Genomic DNA, 20,585 nt, shown 5'->3' with positions numbered 1-20,585 from the left:
AGTTTGTGTTTGTTGGAGATGTTATCTTTGGCTATGAGACGTGAGGCTCTGTGTGTGGACACTACTTTATTCCATCTGTCCCTGCCTGCTAATGCTAATGTCCAAAATATCAAGTGTCAGAGAGGGGTGGAGAAAATAGCGAGAGATGGAGAGATCAAGATATAGATATTACTTTATGGATGTTGATCAGCCCAGTCGGGCAGGTTGCATGTCCCACTGTGGCCACCATCTCCCTCCCGAGCTGACTACACTATGCAGTGAGTGCAGACAGCAGAACCACAGCTCCCAGTGAGTCCAGTACAAACACAAGTCAAGTTTTAAAGCAGCAGAAAACAACCTGCTGAGTTTATTTAATATACGTTGTGTTGTTTTCTGGTTTCACTAGAAATTCTGTGATTACCTCCAACATACAGAATTTTATTACAGAGACATCCAATGTACTGTTGACTCAGTTACATGGTCATTTTTCACACTGTAGCTACTTTGTTGTTGTAGTTGTGGACTGTAATATGAAATATATGAGCAATATAATCATCATATAATCATTATTATATTATTATTATTATTATAACAACATGTAATGTTTTGTAACAACATTATGAAATTATACAAATATAATCATGTGCTGATGCTTCTGTTTCATGTATTGTTATACAAAGCAAAGCATCATGGTTAATTTAACCTTTGTTTATTACAGGGGCTGTAAGGGTTTCGATGGGCCAGTCCAGGTCTAAAGTCCCGGGCTGATTGTTATTTCCACTCCACTTTTTGGTAGGTGCATGGGTATTTATGTGTGTGTGTGTGTGTGTGTGTGTGTGTGTGCGTGTGCAGGTTTGTGTCCCGGTCATTGTGAGGTCATCTCTGTCTGACGCCAGCTCTCTCACTAATTATCTGCACTCCTGTCTTCACCCGAGGCCAGACTCAGGCCATTACATCTCGTGCTAGTCTTTGTCAGAACGAGACTTATCCTCTCAAGCTCTTTTTCCCCGTCTCCTATCAGCATACCGACCTGGATGCCAGATAAGGCCTGATCAATGGACAGCTGATTGACAGCTCCATCAGATACCTTGGTAATGTTAAGAGCACGCAGCATGTCAATAACTGTTCTATGGGGTTGTCTGAAAGCGTGCCGGTGTTCCTGCTGTTAACATGACAAAAATCATAGTCGGGCAGTTATTTGTTTTTGTGTTTGACTGGTACAAGTTTTGGATCATTTATTTGCCACAAATATAAAACAAATCAAAGTATATGGAATTTTTATTTTCTCAGGACGTAGAAACTTATATTTAATTCATAAATCATGCTAAATACACATCCATTTATAACTAGAGCTGCAAATATACTCACTTTACATTGGTGGAAAACAGTGTGTATGTAGTGAATCATCGTTCTCCACATTAAGTTTATGAGTTATCGATATATTGTATACAATTAGGCAGTGCTTAGTGATAGGAACAACCAGCATTGCTATAAACAAGAAGATTCCCTAGTATTTCCTTCATGGTCTTCTCAACAACTAACCCTGCCGGCACCAGAGAAATGTAGCAGAATAAATGAAGAAGCTCAGTTTGACCATGAAGACTCTCCACATGACTGTTAACATTTTTGAGGACTCGCACATCAGCCGCAGTGGGTCGCCCAACGTGCCACAGTAAAGGCGCCACAAAGGTTTGCCACAGAAACATGATGAAGCCTCTGCAGGACCGACAGGGATCTCGGCCTATTGTTTGTAAAAATAGAAAGGCTTTAATGGCAGCCGTCATTTAGATAGAGCAAAGTGATGGGACGAGTTCAACCCATGCTGTGACATATTTCAGATATTTTAACAGAAAAACCGATAAGATTGAAACCATGACCCTTTCGCTCCGGCCTCCTGATCATTATTCAACGGGATGTGAGAATGTTTGACTCTCATATTTTCTTGCTGGTGTCACAGATCACAGAAGTGTGTCACCACAGGCGGAAAAAAACAGCGACAAATCCACCTGCTGTTCAGAGTAATTCACATTTAACATTCACACAAATACAACATCAGTGCTCACGGACTGAGAGCGATATCTGCTGAAGGTCATCCACTGCTGAGTTTATGATTAGTCATCTTGGGTCTGTGTATTACAAATCATTTTTTCAGTTATTGTCAGTTTCTAATACAGCAACTGTTATATTAGAAAGTAAATATTTTTTGTCATTGAGTCAAATTCTTGAATTTAATTTGTGAATATAACTTAAATTTAATATGGCCTTTTAAAAAGTGGTGAATGTGGAAATCACAAGGAGACAACGAAGGATAATCTAAATCACACCAATAATGTCCTATAAAATATGACAACTAAAAATATGTTTGTCCTTTCGATATGTAGACTATGATTTATTTTTTGTGCGGCTGTCGAAAATTCAGTTTTAAATCTAGTGTCAGTTTTTGTTGCGACTTGAAAGTATTTCTTTTCAGCTTAAAAACTGAGAGTTCTATTTACATCCGGATCAGCACAAAACTGACAGAGAAGTGTTTTACCTCCTAAATGCTCATGAAGTTGCTGTGGATAACATAACCTGCTGATTTCTGAGTCATTCTCAAACCTAAATGAATGTGAACAGAAAACTGCACGACCGACTTAAAGTAAGAAATCAACCCAGTTTGCATCAACTAGCATGTAACCAGGTGGTGGTTTATTCAATTCATGACAATGTTTACATCCCACATTAAGTATTATTTAGACTCCCACTATATTTTCCACACCACAACATGGACACTTCATCATCACTGTGACGTCACTACATTTACAATTCAAAGTTGCAAGAGAAAAGACAGAGAGGGAGAGAGGGAGAGAGAGAGAGAGAGAGAGAGAGAGAGACAGAGAGAGAGAGAGATGGAACCATAAACCCATAAACCTTGTTGTTCAATGAAACTCAGTAAATGTCTGTTGTCAGTCTGTTTTGGTCTTTGGCCACATTGCACATAATATATTCCATTAAATAAATCAGAGCGCATGTCAACACCCCGTGTGTGTGTGAGTATGTGGGGGTTGGGGGGGGGGTGGGCTGGGTTGTTTTGAGTATTTGAGTAGAGGGAGAGAGGGAGAGAGAGAGAGAGACAGAGAGAGAGAGAGAAAGAGAGAGAGAGAGAAATGGTTTTGCACGTCCCCAACTCTGTTTTCCCCTCAATAGGAAGAGAGACTCTGCCGCTCTCCGTTCACACTCCAGCAGTGGCAGGAACTACTTTTCTCAGAGGCAGGGTACACGTGTTGGAACCTAAGAGCCCATGGACCACTCTTAAATCAGCATACATCCCATCCACTAAATGGCACCTATTTCATTAGACTGTCAGCTCCCTGAAAGGAGAGCAGAGGCAGGGAGAGTAACTTGAGCAAAGCTGGTTAAGTTGGATGTGTGATGAATGTAACAGTGGATCCTATTGATTCACGAGGTCAAATGTTACAGATAATATATTATTTTAACCCCTCTGACCCCACCCAGCTGGTCCGTCTCTAACGTACATATATATATAGTTCAAGTCCACAGACATTTACTGTATTTTAAATTAGCCTTCCACTCACATCAAATAGGCTATTTTGAATTATTGGGAAATGATGATTGGGATTTTTTTTTTATATTTGGTGAAGCTGTAAATATTTCTATTTTTTGTGTTTTTAAATGTTTTTTCTATTAAAATCTTCAATCAAAAAAAAAAAAAGAGCATGGAATCTGTGATTAGTGGGGTTTTTTTTTTTCTCGAGGTAAACTTTAAAGAGGAAATCAGGGTTCAAGGTCAAACCCTTACACAGCACAAAGCCACGGAAAGCGTCTCTGCTGATGAAAGGTGGGGGAGTTATAAATCTACTCCAAAAAAAAAGTGAACACAGCTATAAAAGTTTATACAGCGTCCACTGTTCTGTGGGAAGTTGACAGCCTCAAGGTCCAGAGATACGATGATGGCAGCCATTACAGTTCATCAGAGCGGGTCGGTACTGTCCCATCACTCTTCTGCAGGACAAGGCCGGAGGAGCAAGGGAGTGCTGTTAACCTGCGCGAGGGAGGGAGGGAGGGGAGGCGCTACTGTTTGAGTTCCAGAGCCCAGACATGTTGAGGCCACCCTGTCCGTCCTTTACTCTTCCTGTCGCCCGCTGATGAGGAGGACAACGATGAGAATGAAGGTGATGATGATGAAGTCGTCTTAGGGATCTCCACCTGCAGACGCATACATTTGTATTTTATTCATCATTATAACTTTTTTCATATCGGTATTTTATGAGATAGAAAATAAAGCTAGATAAGCGATTGACAGTGGCCTTTGTTACCATGGAAACAGTTTTACTTTTCTGTCTTCACATTTTTTTTTAAAAACACAAATGAAAAAATACAGATGAAGAAATAATTCCACGTTCAAATAACTAGATTCATTCACCACGCATGAGAGCACCTGTTGGTTTTCATGTTCCACTTTGTAGCACGAGTGTGTTTGTAGTGTAACGATGTGTTGGAATATGCATTAATATACAACAGTCAAAATGGGAACATGACACATCAACAGTGTGTTTTGATTTAAAAAAAAAAAAAAAAAGAAAGAAAGAGAAGAAGAGAAAGGAAATAAAGCTGCTGTACTCCAGACGTCATGTGCTGGGTGTTTCAAAGCGACAGGACTGAACAGAAATCAGACTGAGTCACCCACGAGTGGCCCAGGTGTTCAGGTATATTCTCTAACTCAACTAAAATGTTCTGCTCATGTGGATTTATTCGCTGTAAAACACGTCAAACACTCAGAACTAGGGCTGCACAATTATGGAAATATATGGGGTTTTTTTTTGATAAAGGTAAAATATGTAACAACATTGTCGTGCATTGTTAGCACCATAAGTGTTGTGGTTCCGCAGAGATGCCCCGGACTACAAATCCTAACCTCCAGATGTTTCCAACAAAAATCACATCATCATCATTTTTATATTTATATCATTGAAAAAGAAAAAAAGGAACATTCTAACTGAAATCACATATCTGCCAAAATAATTGCAAAATGATTTTATTTTTTTGGCATATTATGCAGCCCTGATAAGATTTAATGTTTCAGCATTAACCAAAGGGAAATAGCTCTTAATGTTTAATGCTGCAACCACCTCATATGTATTAGCCTAATTTATTTATCATGTTCATTATTATTATTATTATTATTATTATTATTATTATTGTCAGTGTATTTAATCTATTTTGATTCTGCATGTTTAATTGTTAAAGCTTGCAGTTTCCATCAGCCAACAACTGTTCCAGAAACAGTATTTAGCCTAATTGAAAATAAATCAATATAATTTAGAAAACACTATAGCAAATATATTGTTTTTATGCAGATTTCCTTTTCCACATATACATGTACAAATGTGCTCACACGTTGTATCTTTAAAGATGAGGGATTAATGATTATTTGGATTACTGTCGAACTCCCTCTACCGAGAGAGTGTAGCCTTCACGTTTCTTACTTAACAACAACACCAACAACAATAATAATAATGATACTTATAATATTAATAATAATACCAATATTAATAATGATAATAATAATAAGTGAGAAACAACGTTTAAAAACAAAATAAGAGAAGGCGCTCTAGGCGGGAATAACCTCAGTAACACAAGCACAGGCCGAGCTGGACATGAACTAATTATTATTTTATAATATTTCTCCACTCACTGCTGCGGCAAGTGATTGTTTGGACAATGTGCAGCTTAATGTCTGGAGAATAGTGAAAATGATGATTGACTTGGAGGCGTCAGTCTGAGTGTCAGAGTGTGGTCTGATGACACAGTGGAAGCGACCTGTTATATTCCCACAGTGTTGAATGTGGGCCTGCTCGTCCATATTCAGTCCATGTATTCACGGCTGAAAGAAGATCTCCAGGATTTACACCTGTCCCGACTCATCGTTTTCAAACTACATGGAAATGTGTCGCCTTGCTTTCAGCTATATGTCAGTTCTGGAGCGGTAAACCAGCCTTCAGGTCGGTAAACACTCTGTAATCCACTAGGAAACCATCCATCCAGTGTAGCGCGAGAGGCGGGAAACAACAACCATTTGCTTTCATTTGGCGTTTCTTACTTTGCAGAGGGAAGTTTAACGCGGTCATCTCACATGGACAGATGATCCGCACCGGGCTGAGGCTGAGCTCCACAATCATTCAAAACTTGCTAAATGATTTTCTGTGACAGCTGCCGCTTTCACTTATATTATTCATAGACTTCATTTAAACTCGCTTTTTTTTTTTAAATGTGTCATTTTCCTGCTCGTGCTTAGATTTTCACTGAGCAATTTTTGCTTTTATTTGTCAATATGTTGTAAATTCAACTTTTAAGTGGCTCTTTTATTAGCAATAGTCTGTATAATTACCAGTGAAATAAAAACAAAGAAGATGATAGGAGTTTAATAAAGGAGAGCTCTGAGGTTCTAAACGTTGGTGCTCGTCCAGAAATGTGCGTGTAGTAGGCTGCTAATAAAAGATCAGACAGTTCGCGTCAAACTGCCAGATCTTTGAAGTCACACTGACTCTCTCTCTCTCTCTCTCCTCTCTCTCTCTCTCTGCGGAGAAAAAAAAAAAGGCAAAAACGTTGAAGTATCAGGTCAAGTATAAAAACCTAAAAATCGAACTGACACATTCACTATTTCTGTCCAGGTGTGTTAATAAAACCACAAGGTCCAATAAAATGCGAGCGCTGCCAGCAGCAGAAAGTGTCCGGAATTAAATAATGCGCAAACCGCACAGACATGCAAAGCCTCGGAAAGGCCGTTTCTTTAGCACACGTCATCAAATATTAAAAATACTAACACAGAGATAACACAAATGAAAACAAAAAAATGCATGTGGATAAAATAATAACTGGATCTGTAAATAAAGAATTTGTGATTTTACACGAGCACACGCTTTATCTTCAGCCTCCACTACGATACGTCACCGTTATGAATTACAAGCAGATTATAAAATCATTATAACATTTTTTTTTAATGTCACATAATCGTTTGCTAAACATCTAAACATCTTAAAATGTTATTCCGACTGAATGAGTCACAACCACTATCACTTTCTGCCGTGTAGCCTGCTCGTCATCTGCCTCCTCACTTCAGCTGAAGGGCTCGCTAAAAACCCGAGCACGCTCACAGCCACTGGCTCTTTTATCTACAACCCCACACACCTCATGTTTATATCAACCTAATAGGGGTTTGGTCAGTGTTTTATTATTTGTGCACCACTTCATAGAAGGATTTCTGAACGTCCCACTCATCTGTCACGACAGAGGTCCAGACACTGTTAGTCTGCTTGGCTGCATATCGCATTACGTCGCCTACAAAACCTATTTACTCTTCCAGTTTAGTTGTATTCAAACGTCATTTCTAGGAGACACTGAGCCACTGCCTGAGCTCTCTCTACCCTGCACACTTACTCACACACAACCACAATGACATACAGACAGCAACATGAACTGTTTCTTTTCCTAAAGGATGAAACACTGCAACAAAATGAAAGGTTGTGCTGGAACATGCAGGTCTGTCATTCACTAAAGCTTAAACCTTTCCTATAAAAAATTATTTCAAATAATGATCCAAATGTATATTTGTAATCAGCTGCTGCACTGTGATAAAAATAATTACGTAAGTCAAGATGAAATGAAAAATAGAGCAAATATAATAAAAACATGGATTCAAAGGGTGAGCTAAAATAAGTCTGGATCCACAGATCTTCCCACTGTACAACAAACCAAACAGACCATAAGTTGATATTAAGGCACAGCTCTAATCAGTGATAAAAAAAAAAATGTACAGCAATGTGCATGAAAAAAAAATCTTAGGAATTGTACAAAATCTGCATAAGCATGAGCAACTAAAACAACGAGGATCAAACTCATTTGCAATTACTTCTCTAATAAATGTTTCGTCTTAATAATTTTCTTTTCAACAGTTGTAGCAGGAGAGTGTGAAGTGCAGTTTCAAGAAAGACTTGACATGAGTTATTAGTAGGACAACATCCTCCTATTAGTGATTGCAGTTTGAAATGTGAGGAAAAAATGTCTTTCTGGCTCCCATTATGCACAACACTTCCTATAGGCAGCACGTTGAGACTGCAGACTGGAAATCATTATTCCCTCCTCTTCTTCTGACTTGCTCTGTGTTGTTTGTTTTCTACATATAATTTAAAGCTTGTTGTCGGAAGATGTGGTGGTGAAGATGTAGCCGTATATCATGAAATAAATGTGCGGCAGCTACTTTTTGTCAGAGCATGTAGAATGAACGGCGTGACGCTTAGATCTGTTAGTGGTAAATAAAAAGATCATAAATCACGACCTTTAGCCGGTGATCATAAAGAGGATAATAACTCAAATATAAAATAAAATAGCAGCAACACTGGCTACTGTGTTTGAGAGAGCATGTGTAGATGTATGTAAAAAAAAATCTGTAAATCTCTTGGATGTGCCAAACATTTCCCTGGAAGCTGAAGGAGCAGCGTAGAGCAGACCTGAGGTCAGAAGGATGTGGACGATAGAGCAGAAGCCATCAAGCACTGGGAGTAATAGTGGCGGCTCTATGTGACTGAACCTGGCCCTCCTGCACGGCCCCAAGGTGGATGAGGAAGGAAACTGGTTTGGACCATAGACCAGCCATTAGACTGTTTATATGGCTCAACTGTATGATTAAGAAGTCAAGTATCCATTACAACTACGGGTAAACACTTACATTCTACATTTTACTGTTTACTCTCTTTAGCAGGCGCCCCATGTGCTCCACGACAGGATTTTTAAATTCCTCCCCCCAAATAAATTGAGCTATAAGATTACTCTCCATTAAATGTATATATAGCCTATGTGTGTGTGTGTGTGTGTGTGTGTGTGTGTGTGTGTGTGTGTGTAATTCCTTCACAGGAAAAGCCTGTGTTGTTTACTTTTTTTTTAGCTGAGTTTAGACTCCAGCTCTCTGGCCTCCTCTCTCACTTCAACACTGTATGGAATAAAAACAGAAGCTGATTTTGTAGATCATAATGATCTTTGGAGGGTCCACAGTGATGTCTCCACAGAGGACTGGTGCAGGTAGGGTACTTGTATATTATGTGGCCTACACAGGATTCTAATATAACCATGGCGAAATTAAAAAAACCTTCTAGAACCAACGGTTTCCTGATTGACATTCCTGTGTTGGTCTCTATTATGAATCGCATCGTCTTACTGCTCTGGCACCAAGTGTAAAATGGCCTGTACTGAGAGCTGACAATTTAAGGCCTATATCCGTCTTCATCTTCTCCTCAGTAAACTAGATTAGGCTGCAGCCAATCAGCAAATATCCTTGGCTAGTTGCTGCTTCAAACCCTATTTATTATGGCATTTTGTCATGATGAAGAAAATATTTACAGATCATAGAGAAGACAGAAAAGAAACGTGGCGGCAATCTCGCAAATGTTAATGTAAAAAAAAACAAAAAAACAGCCGTGCAGGATCCTACATATATTCCGTTGATATAAAATACACGAAGCAGCATCATATACTATTACTTTTTTTATAATTTCATATTTTTATTTATTTTTAACCATTTGTTCAAGCTGCTCATTATATAAGAAAAAAAAACTCTAGCCAGCCTATAAGACACAAAACAACACAAGTACAATTTGAAGTTAAAGTTGATCAAAGTTACATTTAAGGAATTTGCCCCGTGACGCTGATCTGAAATCAAATGTTTCAAAAAACATTTTTTAATTCAAGGCGTTTCATGTTCTACCACCTGATTTTACACCATTTTACATGGATTTTGGAGACAATGACAAAAACAATGAACACAATAAATACAGGCCTACAGAGTTTTTATGTTAGCGCGCTAATGTAGGCTGTTTCCTCTTACGCTGCCTTTAGACCTCATGGACAGAAGATGTTTGCAGGTCGGTCAGCTGTTGCTCTCCGGGTCTTAAAGTCAACTTTAGACTATCCCAGTGTTGTTTTATTAAAGGGCTTCACCCAGCTAACCAGAGGGAAGACTGGCTAATGTCAGCGGGGACTATAGGTCCAGGCTGTTACGGTCATGCAGCTAAAAAGGAGTGGCTAACATATGATTAAGTTATTTGTGCTCTTATTATAAAAGCTCTGTGCGGACAAACAGCATTTATCTCATTTCAGCTGATAATCATTACGCGCTCTTACCGCCTCTCTCTTCCTCCGCTCCTCCCGAGCCTCTGTCTTTTTCAGCTCGGCCTTGAAAGCCTGCGTGTCTCCGTGCTGTCCGTCCTTGTCCAGGATGTCCATCAGGTAGGAGATATAGCTGGTGGCCAGCCGCAGAGTCTTGATCTTGGACAGCTTAGTGTCGGCCGGGACGTTGGGGATACACTCCCTCAGCTCCGCAAAGGCCGAGTTAATGCTCTGGGTCCGCCGCCTCTCCTTACGGTTGGCCGTGGGTCTCCGCTTCACCGTCCGGGGGTGTGTGTGGTGGTGGTGGTGCATACCGACCGTAGCTCCGTTCACTGAGATGGTGCCGGCCCCTGGAACCAAGCCGCCGGGTCCGTAGTGGTGGTGATGGTGATGGTGGGGATCCAGGCCGCCCGTAGACCCGCCGCCGCTGTTGCCATGGTACTCTGGGCTGTAGCCGGGCGCGAGGCTGTACTCAGTGGGAGACATGTCCGCGTGGCTTATGAGCCAGCTCGTGAAGTAAGGAGGAGCACCGGTCTCCTCGTGACACCGACCGGCCGTGGCGGCGTGCAGGGAGTAGTGATGGCTGTCGTGGTGGTGCATGACCGTGTGGTGAGGAAAGCCCGACACAAGACTCATGGTGACACACACAAACACGCACTCACGCACACACACGCACTCACACACACACACACACACACACGCTCTGTTGCATGCGCGCGCGCACGCACGCACACCGGTCTTTCTCGGATGCTGCAGCTGTAGGCTTTTGCCTTCGCCGTTTAACGGTTATCCAGAGCTGATGCTTGCATCCTGAGTAATCTCCCCAGAGGTTTCCCCACAGAAACAGCTGGAATACCGACCGTCACGGGCGCGCAGCGGTAGGCTAGACCGGCTCGTCCTGTCAGTAGTGGCCCTGCAGGCCGTTCAGTTCTGTCCAAACAACTCCTCCTCCTCTAGGACATTGTTCCTCTCCCTCTCCCTTTCGTTATAAAGTCACAGCAGGCAGCGCTTATTACTCCCTCTTCCTGAAGAAACTGTCCTCCTTGTTGTTCTCTGTAGCTACTTCATCTTCTCTCTGTGCGGCAGTCAGCAGCTGTCAGCCTCAGAGCCGTTTGGCAAGGCAGGAACAGTCTGGCCAGTCACTGGGTCACTACTGGCAAGTTGATACTGAGCTATTGTAAAGCCAACTTGTCTGTATGTGAGAGAGAGAGAGTGTGTGTCTGATTTACTACGTCATCTTTACTACCGGGGAGGAGAAACCAACGTCACAGCCTCCATCAGCCAATGGCGAATCACCGCTCCCTCTGCTGGCCCTGTCTGCAGGATCTGTTAGCTTGTCAATGGGCCTGCTAAATAGACCTGCTGGCGCGCGCGCGCAGACACACACACACACACACACACACACACACACACACACACACACACACACACACAGGCCACGCTCACGCCTATACACCGCAACCATTAGCTACAAGGTCAAGAGTAAAGTGAGATGATCCTGCTGTTTGTTGCATTGAAGGTTATCATTATATTAGTTATTGACATATTTAATGATGCATTTTAAAATGTATTTAACGAAATACAGTCACCAGTTTTATTGGCTCCACTGAAGCTGCACTGCTCCCCAGTTTTAATTAGGAACATGCTAATATTCTACATTAGGCATATGTGATTTCTTTAAGTGTGTACGTGAAGAGCGCAGAATACAAAGGTAGTGTCTGCCCATCATTAAAGCCACTGGGATTAGATTATTGATTAGGCAAATTTCTGTTGAGGCCTGTTTGTCTTTAAAATGTTTTTTTCCTCATATAATTCAACATTTCTTTCTGAATACAAAAGTGGAGTGACCATCGGGAGAACCGGGACTTTTCCCATTTAGGCCAAAAACATAACGCATACGATAACTGGTGAGAGAGAGAGAGAGAGAGAGAGAGAGAGAGAGAGAGAGAGAGAGAGAGAGAGAGAGAGAGAGAGAGAGGCTTAGATGGTGCCTTATCGTGGTAATCAGCTCAGCGGTTCGCTGTGGGTCTCTGTTGCAATCATGTCCTTCACATCTGTCTCCCTCCTCGGCTAACTCCGCTCCGCTCGCTCTCGCAGCTCCGCCCACGCGCTTCACCGTTACGCGTTCACATTCTCAGCGCGGTGTAAACACCGAGGCAGCGGACAGTCGCTGACTCGCTTCATACCAACAACAAACCGTAAAGGCGTGTAACTGCAAATGTAAGAGGAAACACAGAGACCTGACACGGGCCTGTAGTTAACTGTGGATGTGACAACAGAGAGGGAGGAGCGGGAGCCTCAGGACCACAGCTCCCAGTGAGTCCAGTACAATCGCCAGTAAAGTCTTATAGGCAGAAGACAACAGGAAGCGTGCCTGAGTTTATTTATTGAAGGAAGAAAAGACACTAAGATTAAAAGAGGCCTGCGTCTGCTGTCGTTACTGTTGTACTGTTCCCTTTTTGAATTGTGACCTCACACTCTGTAACCTGTTGTCTGCTGATTGTGACACATTGAAAACGAATGAATTGCTCAGTTTCTGTTGATAATTGTGCATGTGAAGACTCTTATATTGTAGCTGCTTTGTTGCTGTAGCCGTGGACTGTAATATGTACAGTGTTTGAGATGCTACAGTGTTTCTTTACAAACTGGGTTTGAATTGACCTCTTCAATAATTTACTGCTGCTTCCACAAAAGCCACTTTCCAAAAACTATAAGACCATCCCCAGTTTAACTTCTTAATGTGTCGTTTACATCCGGAAATAGATGCCTTAAATGTAATAATAACAATAACAGCAACGACAATAATAATAATAATTATTATTATTATCATTATTATTATTATTATTATTATTATGATAATAATTATAATTATAATTAACCATGAGGAAATGTTAGAACATATATTGATGTAAATCAGCCTTGTTGTACGGGCCTTGTGGTATTGAGGTGACATTCCGGACACCTATAGAATGACCAGCCTGTTCAACTTCTCACTTTAATGTTTTATCAGAAAGCTTGAAATCTGAGTTTATGTAAACAGCACCTGGTACAATGTGAGAGCCCGGCTCCGAGCTGACACTGTGACCGACCCCCTGACCGCTTCTCACGGCTTCCTCAAGACGAAAAGTCCGTGGTATAATGTCAAGGTTTTACAGTTAACACAATAAAATAAAATAAAATAAAATAAAACCTTGTCATAGAGAGAAGAGAGTGAAAAATAGAAATGTTAGTGATGTTAAGTTTTTGTTGCTACTTGTTAGTGTGTTGACTCAGGTATTAAGAGTGTTTCTTCATTAACTACAGTAATAACAGCAACAATAGCTAAACTCGGCCTGTAACATTACAAAATGAGATAATCAGTGTGCATGCATTTTTCTACAAAACACCACAGTTACTTTCACCTCTGTTTAATATGATACAGGGTTCCTACCTGATGGTGAGTCTCCAGGTGAGTGTTAGTGGGCCAAAGTCCGGGGCCGGTGTTTAGGTCTTTTTGCTCTGCCTCTGCCGCCATCAAATACCCGCTGATCCGCACGGTTCAAGTTGACTTAATGTCAAAGAGTCAGGCCAGAGAGACAGAGACGGAGACAGAGGCTGGCTGCGGGGACGCTGCGGTCTCTCCACGTCAGTCATTTATTTAATTGTTAAAAATATAAAATATCAGTCGATTTTTTTTAGCGTCACACACACACACACACACACACACACACACACACACACACACACACACACACACACACACACACTAGTGTCTATTGTCTTCATTGACACTAATCATATAAGGACGTCACTGACGTTAGGCACATTTCAACCACAGTTTGTTGGTATGAAAATGAAAAATTTACGGCGATGTATTTTTATATCAATCATTTTTTTGTGATTTGTATATGTTTGCATATTCAATCCTATAGTTATATAGCCTATTTTGTATATGTGATTAAATATAATTCGATAATGCCTTCGCATTCTTTTAAACGATAGAAATTTGCAGTAAATAATAAAAATCTTTCTAATTAAATATAATTATAATTGGAGTCAATAGCGAAAAGAAACATGGATCCGTAAGAGATGTTGCACAACATTATAGCCTATAGGCTTTGTCGTGACCTCTGCAGCCCCTCTTCAAAAAATGTACTGCTGCTTCCACAACAGACCCCTGTCCAAAGAAACAAACTGTAAAACCATCTTCAAGCTCTGAAATGTTCGAGACAACCGGAGATAAAGCTCAACAACACCAACTTGTTAAGGTGACGTCTGATGAGTCCAAATGGAAAAATATATCTTAAATTTATTTTTATTTTTATTATTATTATTATTATTATTATTATTATTATTATTATTATTATTATTATTATTATTATTATTATTATTATTATTATATGCGTTAACAATTAATAAATGTTAAGACTATAGATGTTTATCAGCCCAGTGATATTGGCCTGCTCGGTGCCTGGCAGAGAAATGACATTCCAGACATCTTAGCTTGAGATTTGAGTTGATGTGGCTGAAAGAGCACCCGGAAAATTGTGAGATCCCGGCTCCGAGCTGACACTGTGACCGACCCCCTGACCGCGTCTCACGGCTTCCTCAAGACGAGAAGTCCGCGCTAGTGTCAAGGTTTTATAGCAGAGCCTCGACACAGCCGGTAGACAACACATTTCAGTAACGTCACGTTTGTTCCCATAGAACGGCCAAGGTTATTCTTCACTCTCTCTCCGCTGTCATATTCGGCGTATTAAATCAGGAAGCTTTTTTTTTTTTTTTTTTTTTTTTTTTACCAGAATATGAATGAATATGAGTGAGAGAGAGCGAGAGAGAGAGAGAGAGAGAGAGAGATCAAATGACAACTTACAAAATTTCACCCACTGCTGTATAATTTGTACATTGTATGTTATAAATTGTCGTAATGTGAAAATAAATAAATAGATAAATAAATAAATAAATCATTCTCTCCTCTTAATAAGGATTTCTAGTTTTAATCATTTAAAATTTCTTAAACACAAGATTTCATGCAGTTTGAATACAAAGGTCCCTTTTGCTGACGGTGGCAAGGGGCATCAGTTTTGTTGATAAATATTCCAAGATAAGGAACTGTAGAAATATTATTCCTATATTTTTTATTATGCAAAATTTTCTACTAAATCAAATGGCCATTTGGTGATAGGAATTTTGTTAGGGACACCTGGAGAAATTTGCTGCACCTCTGCAGACCCTTCAAGGATCTCTGAAAATCTTTCAAAGAGCCCTGAAAGCTCAGTCCAGCAGCCTGATTGAGATACCAGGAGCCCTGTAAACTGAAAACCCAGAAGAGCTCCTCAACTTACCTAAGCCACTGGAGTGACTTAATGCACTGTATTTAAGCTTGCATCATAGGGAGCCTTCCCACTATCAGCTCCACAGCTCCACGACACCACTGTGGACCCAGGGTGGAGGTAATGCATTTGGATGTTGGGTTTGGTTTTGAGACAGTTACTATTTTTACTGCTTTAAATGTGAATCTGAAACAAGGTCATGAATACAACGGGCATCCCTCCCACAGTAAAACAAAATGTCTGCAGCCTAGACATCGTAAGCGGTATGTTGTCATGGAGATTGCCGATCCAGAGAATGACTTCTAGTCTAGTGTCAGCCCCCACTTAAAAATGTCAACAATAGACATAAAGCCCTGGACAGACATGAGTCTGAACGATGCACACGTGCATTTAGACAGTCAGAAACATGCAATTCTTTACTTGGAGACAGTAGGTGATTTAACAGCTTCCCTCATGGAATCATTGAAATCATCTATCTGTCCATCTGTTTGGACACACTGAATATACAGTGCCAGACAGGAGCCAGGTGGAAGCAACATCCTTATCTTGCATGAAAGAATAGAGAGCTAGAAAAGACATCAACAACACTGTGGACAGCCATGACCAGTCACACCAGTCTTTTTGTTTTTGTTTGAGCCAGGGTGGACCTTATTGCTGACTTTACTGTGTTAGATCCTTGCCTGCTATTCTGAGGTTCCAGCAAGTGACAATTAAATGTTTTTGATGGAGGAAATCAACTGACTGTAAATACACTGATAAAAAAAGTAATTTGTTTCATTTTCTGATTTGTTCTGGTCACTTGGGGGCAGCGGAACAAGTTGTGAACACACCTGCCATTAACATATTTTACATTATATATGTATATATACATATAAATACATACATACATACATATATATATATATATATATATATATATATATATATATATATATATATATACAGTTGTTTTATATGTTAAAGGGATAGTTGGGGTTATTTGATGTGGGGTTGTGTGAGGTAGTCATGCATAGTCGGTGTGTTACCTGGAGTAGATTGAGATCAGTGCGGTGCCAGTTAGGAGAGATGGCGGGATACACCGGTACACCAGCAGAGCTATGTGCTCGTGTGCACAGGTCCAGCAGAAAAAAGTGTTTTAGACACTTTTAAAAGACGCCCACCAAAACAATACGGTAGTTCAGCAGTTGAGAAAAATGCAATACATAAGGAAACTGCTGTTTTGACAGGAAGATAAACCGCTGAAAATATTCTAAAGGAAGCTACATTTAAATGGATATGGGATTGTTTTGGTGGGCCTTGTCTCTGCTGTCCCCGCCCACAGCAGCACGCTGCTTTGCTAGTGCCGGTGCTCCCTGCTGTCTCTCCTGATTGGCAGTGCTGAATCTACTGCAGTTATTATGCATAAACTATGCATGACTACTTCACACAGACTCACGTCAAATAACCCCAACAATCACTTTAATATTAACATTCTAAGCTAATAGAGTTGTTATGTTGAAGCAAAGACCTGCTTATTACACGTCCGTCAGACACAGAATAATATAGTAGTGATGTTTGTGTCCACCTGATGAATCTAAGTCTTTTAGCTCTATTTTGGTCTCTACAAGCTACTGAATGAAATACCTGACTCTTAAGCTCATAAATGCTCCACTGTGTTCACTGGCTAGTTAATAACTTTGTTTGTCTGTAGTCTGGTGCTGTGCACATAAAGCATACAGAGCTTTAAAATAGCTGCCTGCTGGGGTAGATGACAGTAGCAGGACTGAACTGTAACAGTGTGGCCTGTGAAACAAAACAGTTAGCTGAAACATGCTAACATGCTCCTGTGGAGAACCACAGAGCGCAGACTTGGTTGGTTGACAGTAAAGCCAATACTGGATTCAACGCACATCAAACTGACAGATGAACACATAGTGCTTTAGCTTGTCAGTCATTTGTTTATTGTTTTGCATCAGTATTTTTGTATCACTGAGGATGTGTAGATGTTGAGGCCTCAGCTGTCAGGCTGACCTTTAGAAGTGCTTTTACACGGCCTAGAGTATGAAGCCAAGGCTTTATGTTGCTGCTGTTCAGAACTTAATTTCAGTGGTAGGTGCAGCTTTTCACTACTGAGTTGTGACTGCTGACTAAAGAAATACTACGGTGGCCAATGAGGGCAAAAACGCTGCAATGGCCCAAAACATTTCCACTGGGAGAAACACATAGGAAAATACAAAACAATTACAAGAACACAAAATGCTGCAAATGACAAAAAACGAGCTGCAGGAAGACAGAAAAAAAAAATCATTTATAGCAAATGTGCTGCAAATACAGAAACGATGCAAAAACATTTGAACCTCCAAAACAAAAGCAACAGAAAAAAAAAAACACTGCATATCCAGACAACACAAGGGAAGAGCTCCAGGCCTCTAGGGGGAGCTCTAAATGGAACACTTAGAGCTAACGCTAATGCTTGCTACATTTTCTGTTGCTCTTTTATAAAATTGTAAAAACTACGGCCAAATGTAAAAAAAGAACACAAACCTTTTTTGTGTCACCTCTTTTTTCTTCCCTCATACTCTCTTGTTTGGACCAAGGTCAAAGGTCAAAGGTCCTGGCATAGGTCTGGCCTCTCGGATCACAGCTCGAGCTAATGCTCAAGGTGTTCTACTTCTGTCGCATTAGTTTTGGAGGTTCATGTGTTTTTGTTGCATCGTTTCTGTATTTGCAGCGTGTTTGTTGTTCATGTTTTTGTTTTGTCTTCCTGCAGCTTGTATTTTCATTTGCAGCACGTTTGCGTTCTTGTATTTATTTTGTATTTTCCAATGCGTACAGACTGCAGCCTTCAACGAATATTAAAGAAAGATTATTGGGGGAAAAAAGGCTACAGGTACAATTTTGTGTTAAAAGAGATCTTCCATTAACAGTCATGTAGATCTGTGGAGGGCGTGGATGCAGGGCAGCAGTCAGGCAGCACAGGCCTGTGCTGTGCACTCTTTCATAAGCCTGAAAAACTCTAGGTTGGAAATGCAAAGATTTGCATATGTGTGCTATAGACTTTCTTACCAGCAAAACACATGTAGTACGCTTTCCTTTGGTGTATGGGGTCAACATATAACCACAAGTCGCACGTGTAAAAGGTTTAAGTACAAGTTACAATACTTAAAACATATTTCTATTGTAAATGGTGATAACAAAAAGTGTAAATGTTAGCAAGGTTAAAAGGGTTAGCTACAGGTCAGAAATAGGTCTGATTGATAGTTAAAGGCTATGGCTGGTTCAAAGTGGTAGCTGCAGACTAAACGTGGTTCTAACTCATGTTTGCAGGCTCTAATTGGTTATAAATGATTATATAAATATACATATTTATATAAGAGATGGTTATAGATTATAAAAAGCTTGGCGTGCTGGTTGTATTTCTCCCCAAGTTGCGTGGGAGACAGACGTGAAGAAAGAACAGGGGGGTTGTAGAATGTGTGGAGGAATTCTCTGTGAGGAAGGCATATGATTTATATTTGTTTAAGTGTTGAATGGGGGGCTGCAATCTGTGTGTGTGTGTGTGTGTGTGTGTGTCTGTGTGTGTGTGTGTGTGTGCGCACGCATGTGTGTGTGTGTGTGTGTGTGTGTGTGTGTGTGTGTGTGTGTGTCAGCCTGCTCTATGTAATCCATCTATGTGAATGGGAGCTGTTGCAGTAATTTAGATCGGTTTGTGTCTCCTGATAATGATACATAATTAGACTGTAGGTCAGTCGGTCAGACTCCTGATCTCTCCTCTTCTCTCTCTCTCTCTCTCTCTCTCTCTCACACACACACACACACACACACACACACAAACCTCTCTCCCCATGTGCCCTCTCTTCTGATCTCAGCCATTCCTCCTCTGTATAAATAAACCTGACAGAGTAGCAGGGCCATATACGTGTGTTAATGTGTGTGCACGGACGAGAGAGAGACAGAGAGAGAGAGCGCGAGAGAGAGAAAGTAAAGTGTGTGTGTGCGTGTGCGTGTGTGTGTGTGTGTCAGGCTGTGTGATGACGTGCAGGTACATTCCAGAGCAGCGGAAGTTTCTTTTCAGAGTGAAGTGCTGTTGTTGCTGCCTGGACTCAATTACAACTATAGTGCAACCCTATACAGCCGTCATGTGCTGAGCTCAACTGACTTCATGGGTTGCAAACATCACATTGTGGTACACTCTTAATTATAAGCAGTACCGGTATATAAAAGAATGGTAAAGCATGATCATCATGAGACAAGCTGCCACCATTGTGAAAACAATCATTTCAGAGAAGCTTTCTCTTTTCCCCCTGAAAAACCCCAGTCCTCATTTAGCACCCAAATGCTAAGCGTCTGTACAATAAGAAGAGAAAATGCTTAAATGGAAAACTTCTTCAGTAGCAATACAAGCAAAATTAAATAAAAAAGCAAACTACAAACCAGTGACACTTAAAAAAAAGTGACTAACTGTCTCTGGAAAAAGACGGACATGAAGAGAAAATCTGAAGATTGACATTGAAAAATATTGAGATACAGAAAATATCAAAATCAAATAAGATAAGCTTGTAAGATTGTAGGTTTTTTAATATCTGTGTTTTATTTTTCAGTGGAACCTTTTTCAGTGCCAATACTTATGTCAGTGCCAATACAACCCTTTCACTGCCATTGTTTCCTTTTTCAGTTCAGGTTTTGTTTTCAATGCCAGATTTAATTTTCATTGCCAAAATGTTCCGATCACTGTTCTAACCCCACAGAACCACAGCCTCTCTCTCTGCTGCCAGTGGCCAGTCCCCCCCCGGATTGGACCTCCATAACCAGGCACTATTTTGACTTCATAATCAGTAGGAAATGTGAATAACAAGACCTCAGAGTTTTGGTCATTCAGTCATTATATGTTATTAGTGTTTTCTTTATTTACTTCTTACAAACCGCTTATCAAAGAGAAGAAGTCTGTCACGGACTGCAGTGTTGCCTCGCTCTTCCCAGTGTCAATGCTACACCAACTCCCTGAATTTTGAAAAATAGGTTTATAAGCACCATATGCATCACAGGTTTTTTTTTCTCTGAGATTGCACAATTGACAATTTATGTCTGTGATACACCACCCGTCTTACAGTTTGTAAAATTAAGTTGTATTTGATGAGATGGTGTCGTTTAGATGGC

At 40.6% G+C, this 20,585-nt stretch overlaps 1 protein-coding gene across 1 annotated transcript; it reads right to left on the bottom strand.

Annotated features, from left to right (window-relative positions):
• Window positions 1-702: 702 nt before the first annotated feature.
• Window positions 703-11,324, bottom strand: hand2 (heart and neural crest derivatives expressed 2). Its single transcript, XM_056368960.1, has 2 exons — window positions 10,153-11,324; window positions 703-4,185 (listed from the first exon to the last, which is right to left on the bottom strand). The coding sequence occupies exons 1-2, from the start codon at window positions 10,771-10,773 to the stop codon at window positions 4,051-4,053; spliced, it is 756 nt and encodes a 251-aa protein (XP_056224935.1). The 5' UTR covers window positions 10,774-11,324; the 3' UTR covers window positions 703-4,050.
• Window positions 11,325-20,585: the final 9,261 nt, after the last annotated feature.

This window comes from Seriola aureovittata, chromosome 3 (genome assembly GCF_021018895.1).
Source record: "Seriola aureovittata isolate HTS-2021-v1 ecotype China chromosome 3, ASM2101889v1, whole genome shotgun sequence".
NCBI lineage: Eukaryota > Metazoa > Chordata > Actinopteri > Carangiformes > Carangidae > Seriola > Seriola aureovittata.
Note: the sequence above shows the minus strand (reverse complement) of the source record. Positions and strands in the feature narration are given on the sequence as shown.

What these genes read in the sequence shown, in the direction of transcription:
- hand2 (XM_056368960.1), bottom strand. Translation starts at nt 10,773, where the DNA reads ATGAGTCTTGTGTCGGGCTTTCCTCACCACACGGTCATGCACCACCAC. An exon ending in AGCGGAGGAAGAGAGAGGCG is followed by an intron (nt 4,186 to 10,152) that starts GTAAGAGCGCGT and finishes ATGCGTCTGCAG; the next exon opens with GTGGAGATCCCTAAGACGAC.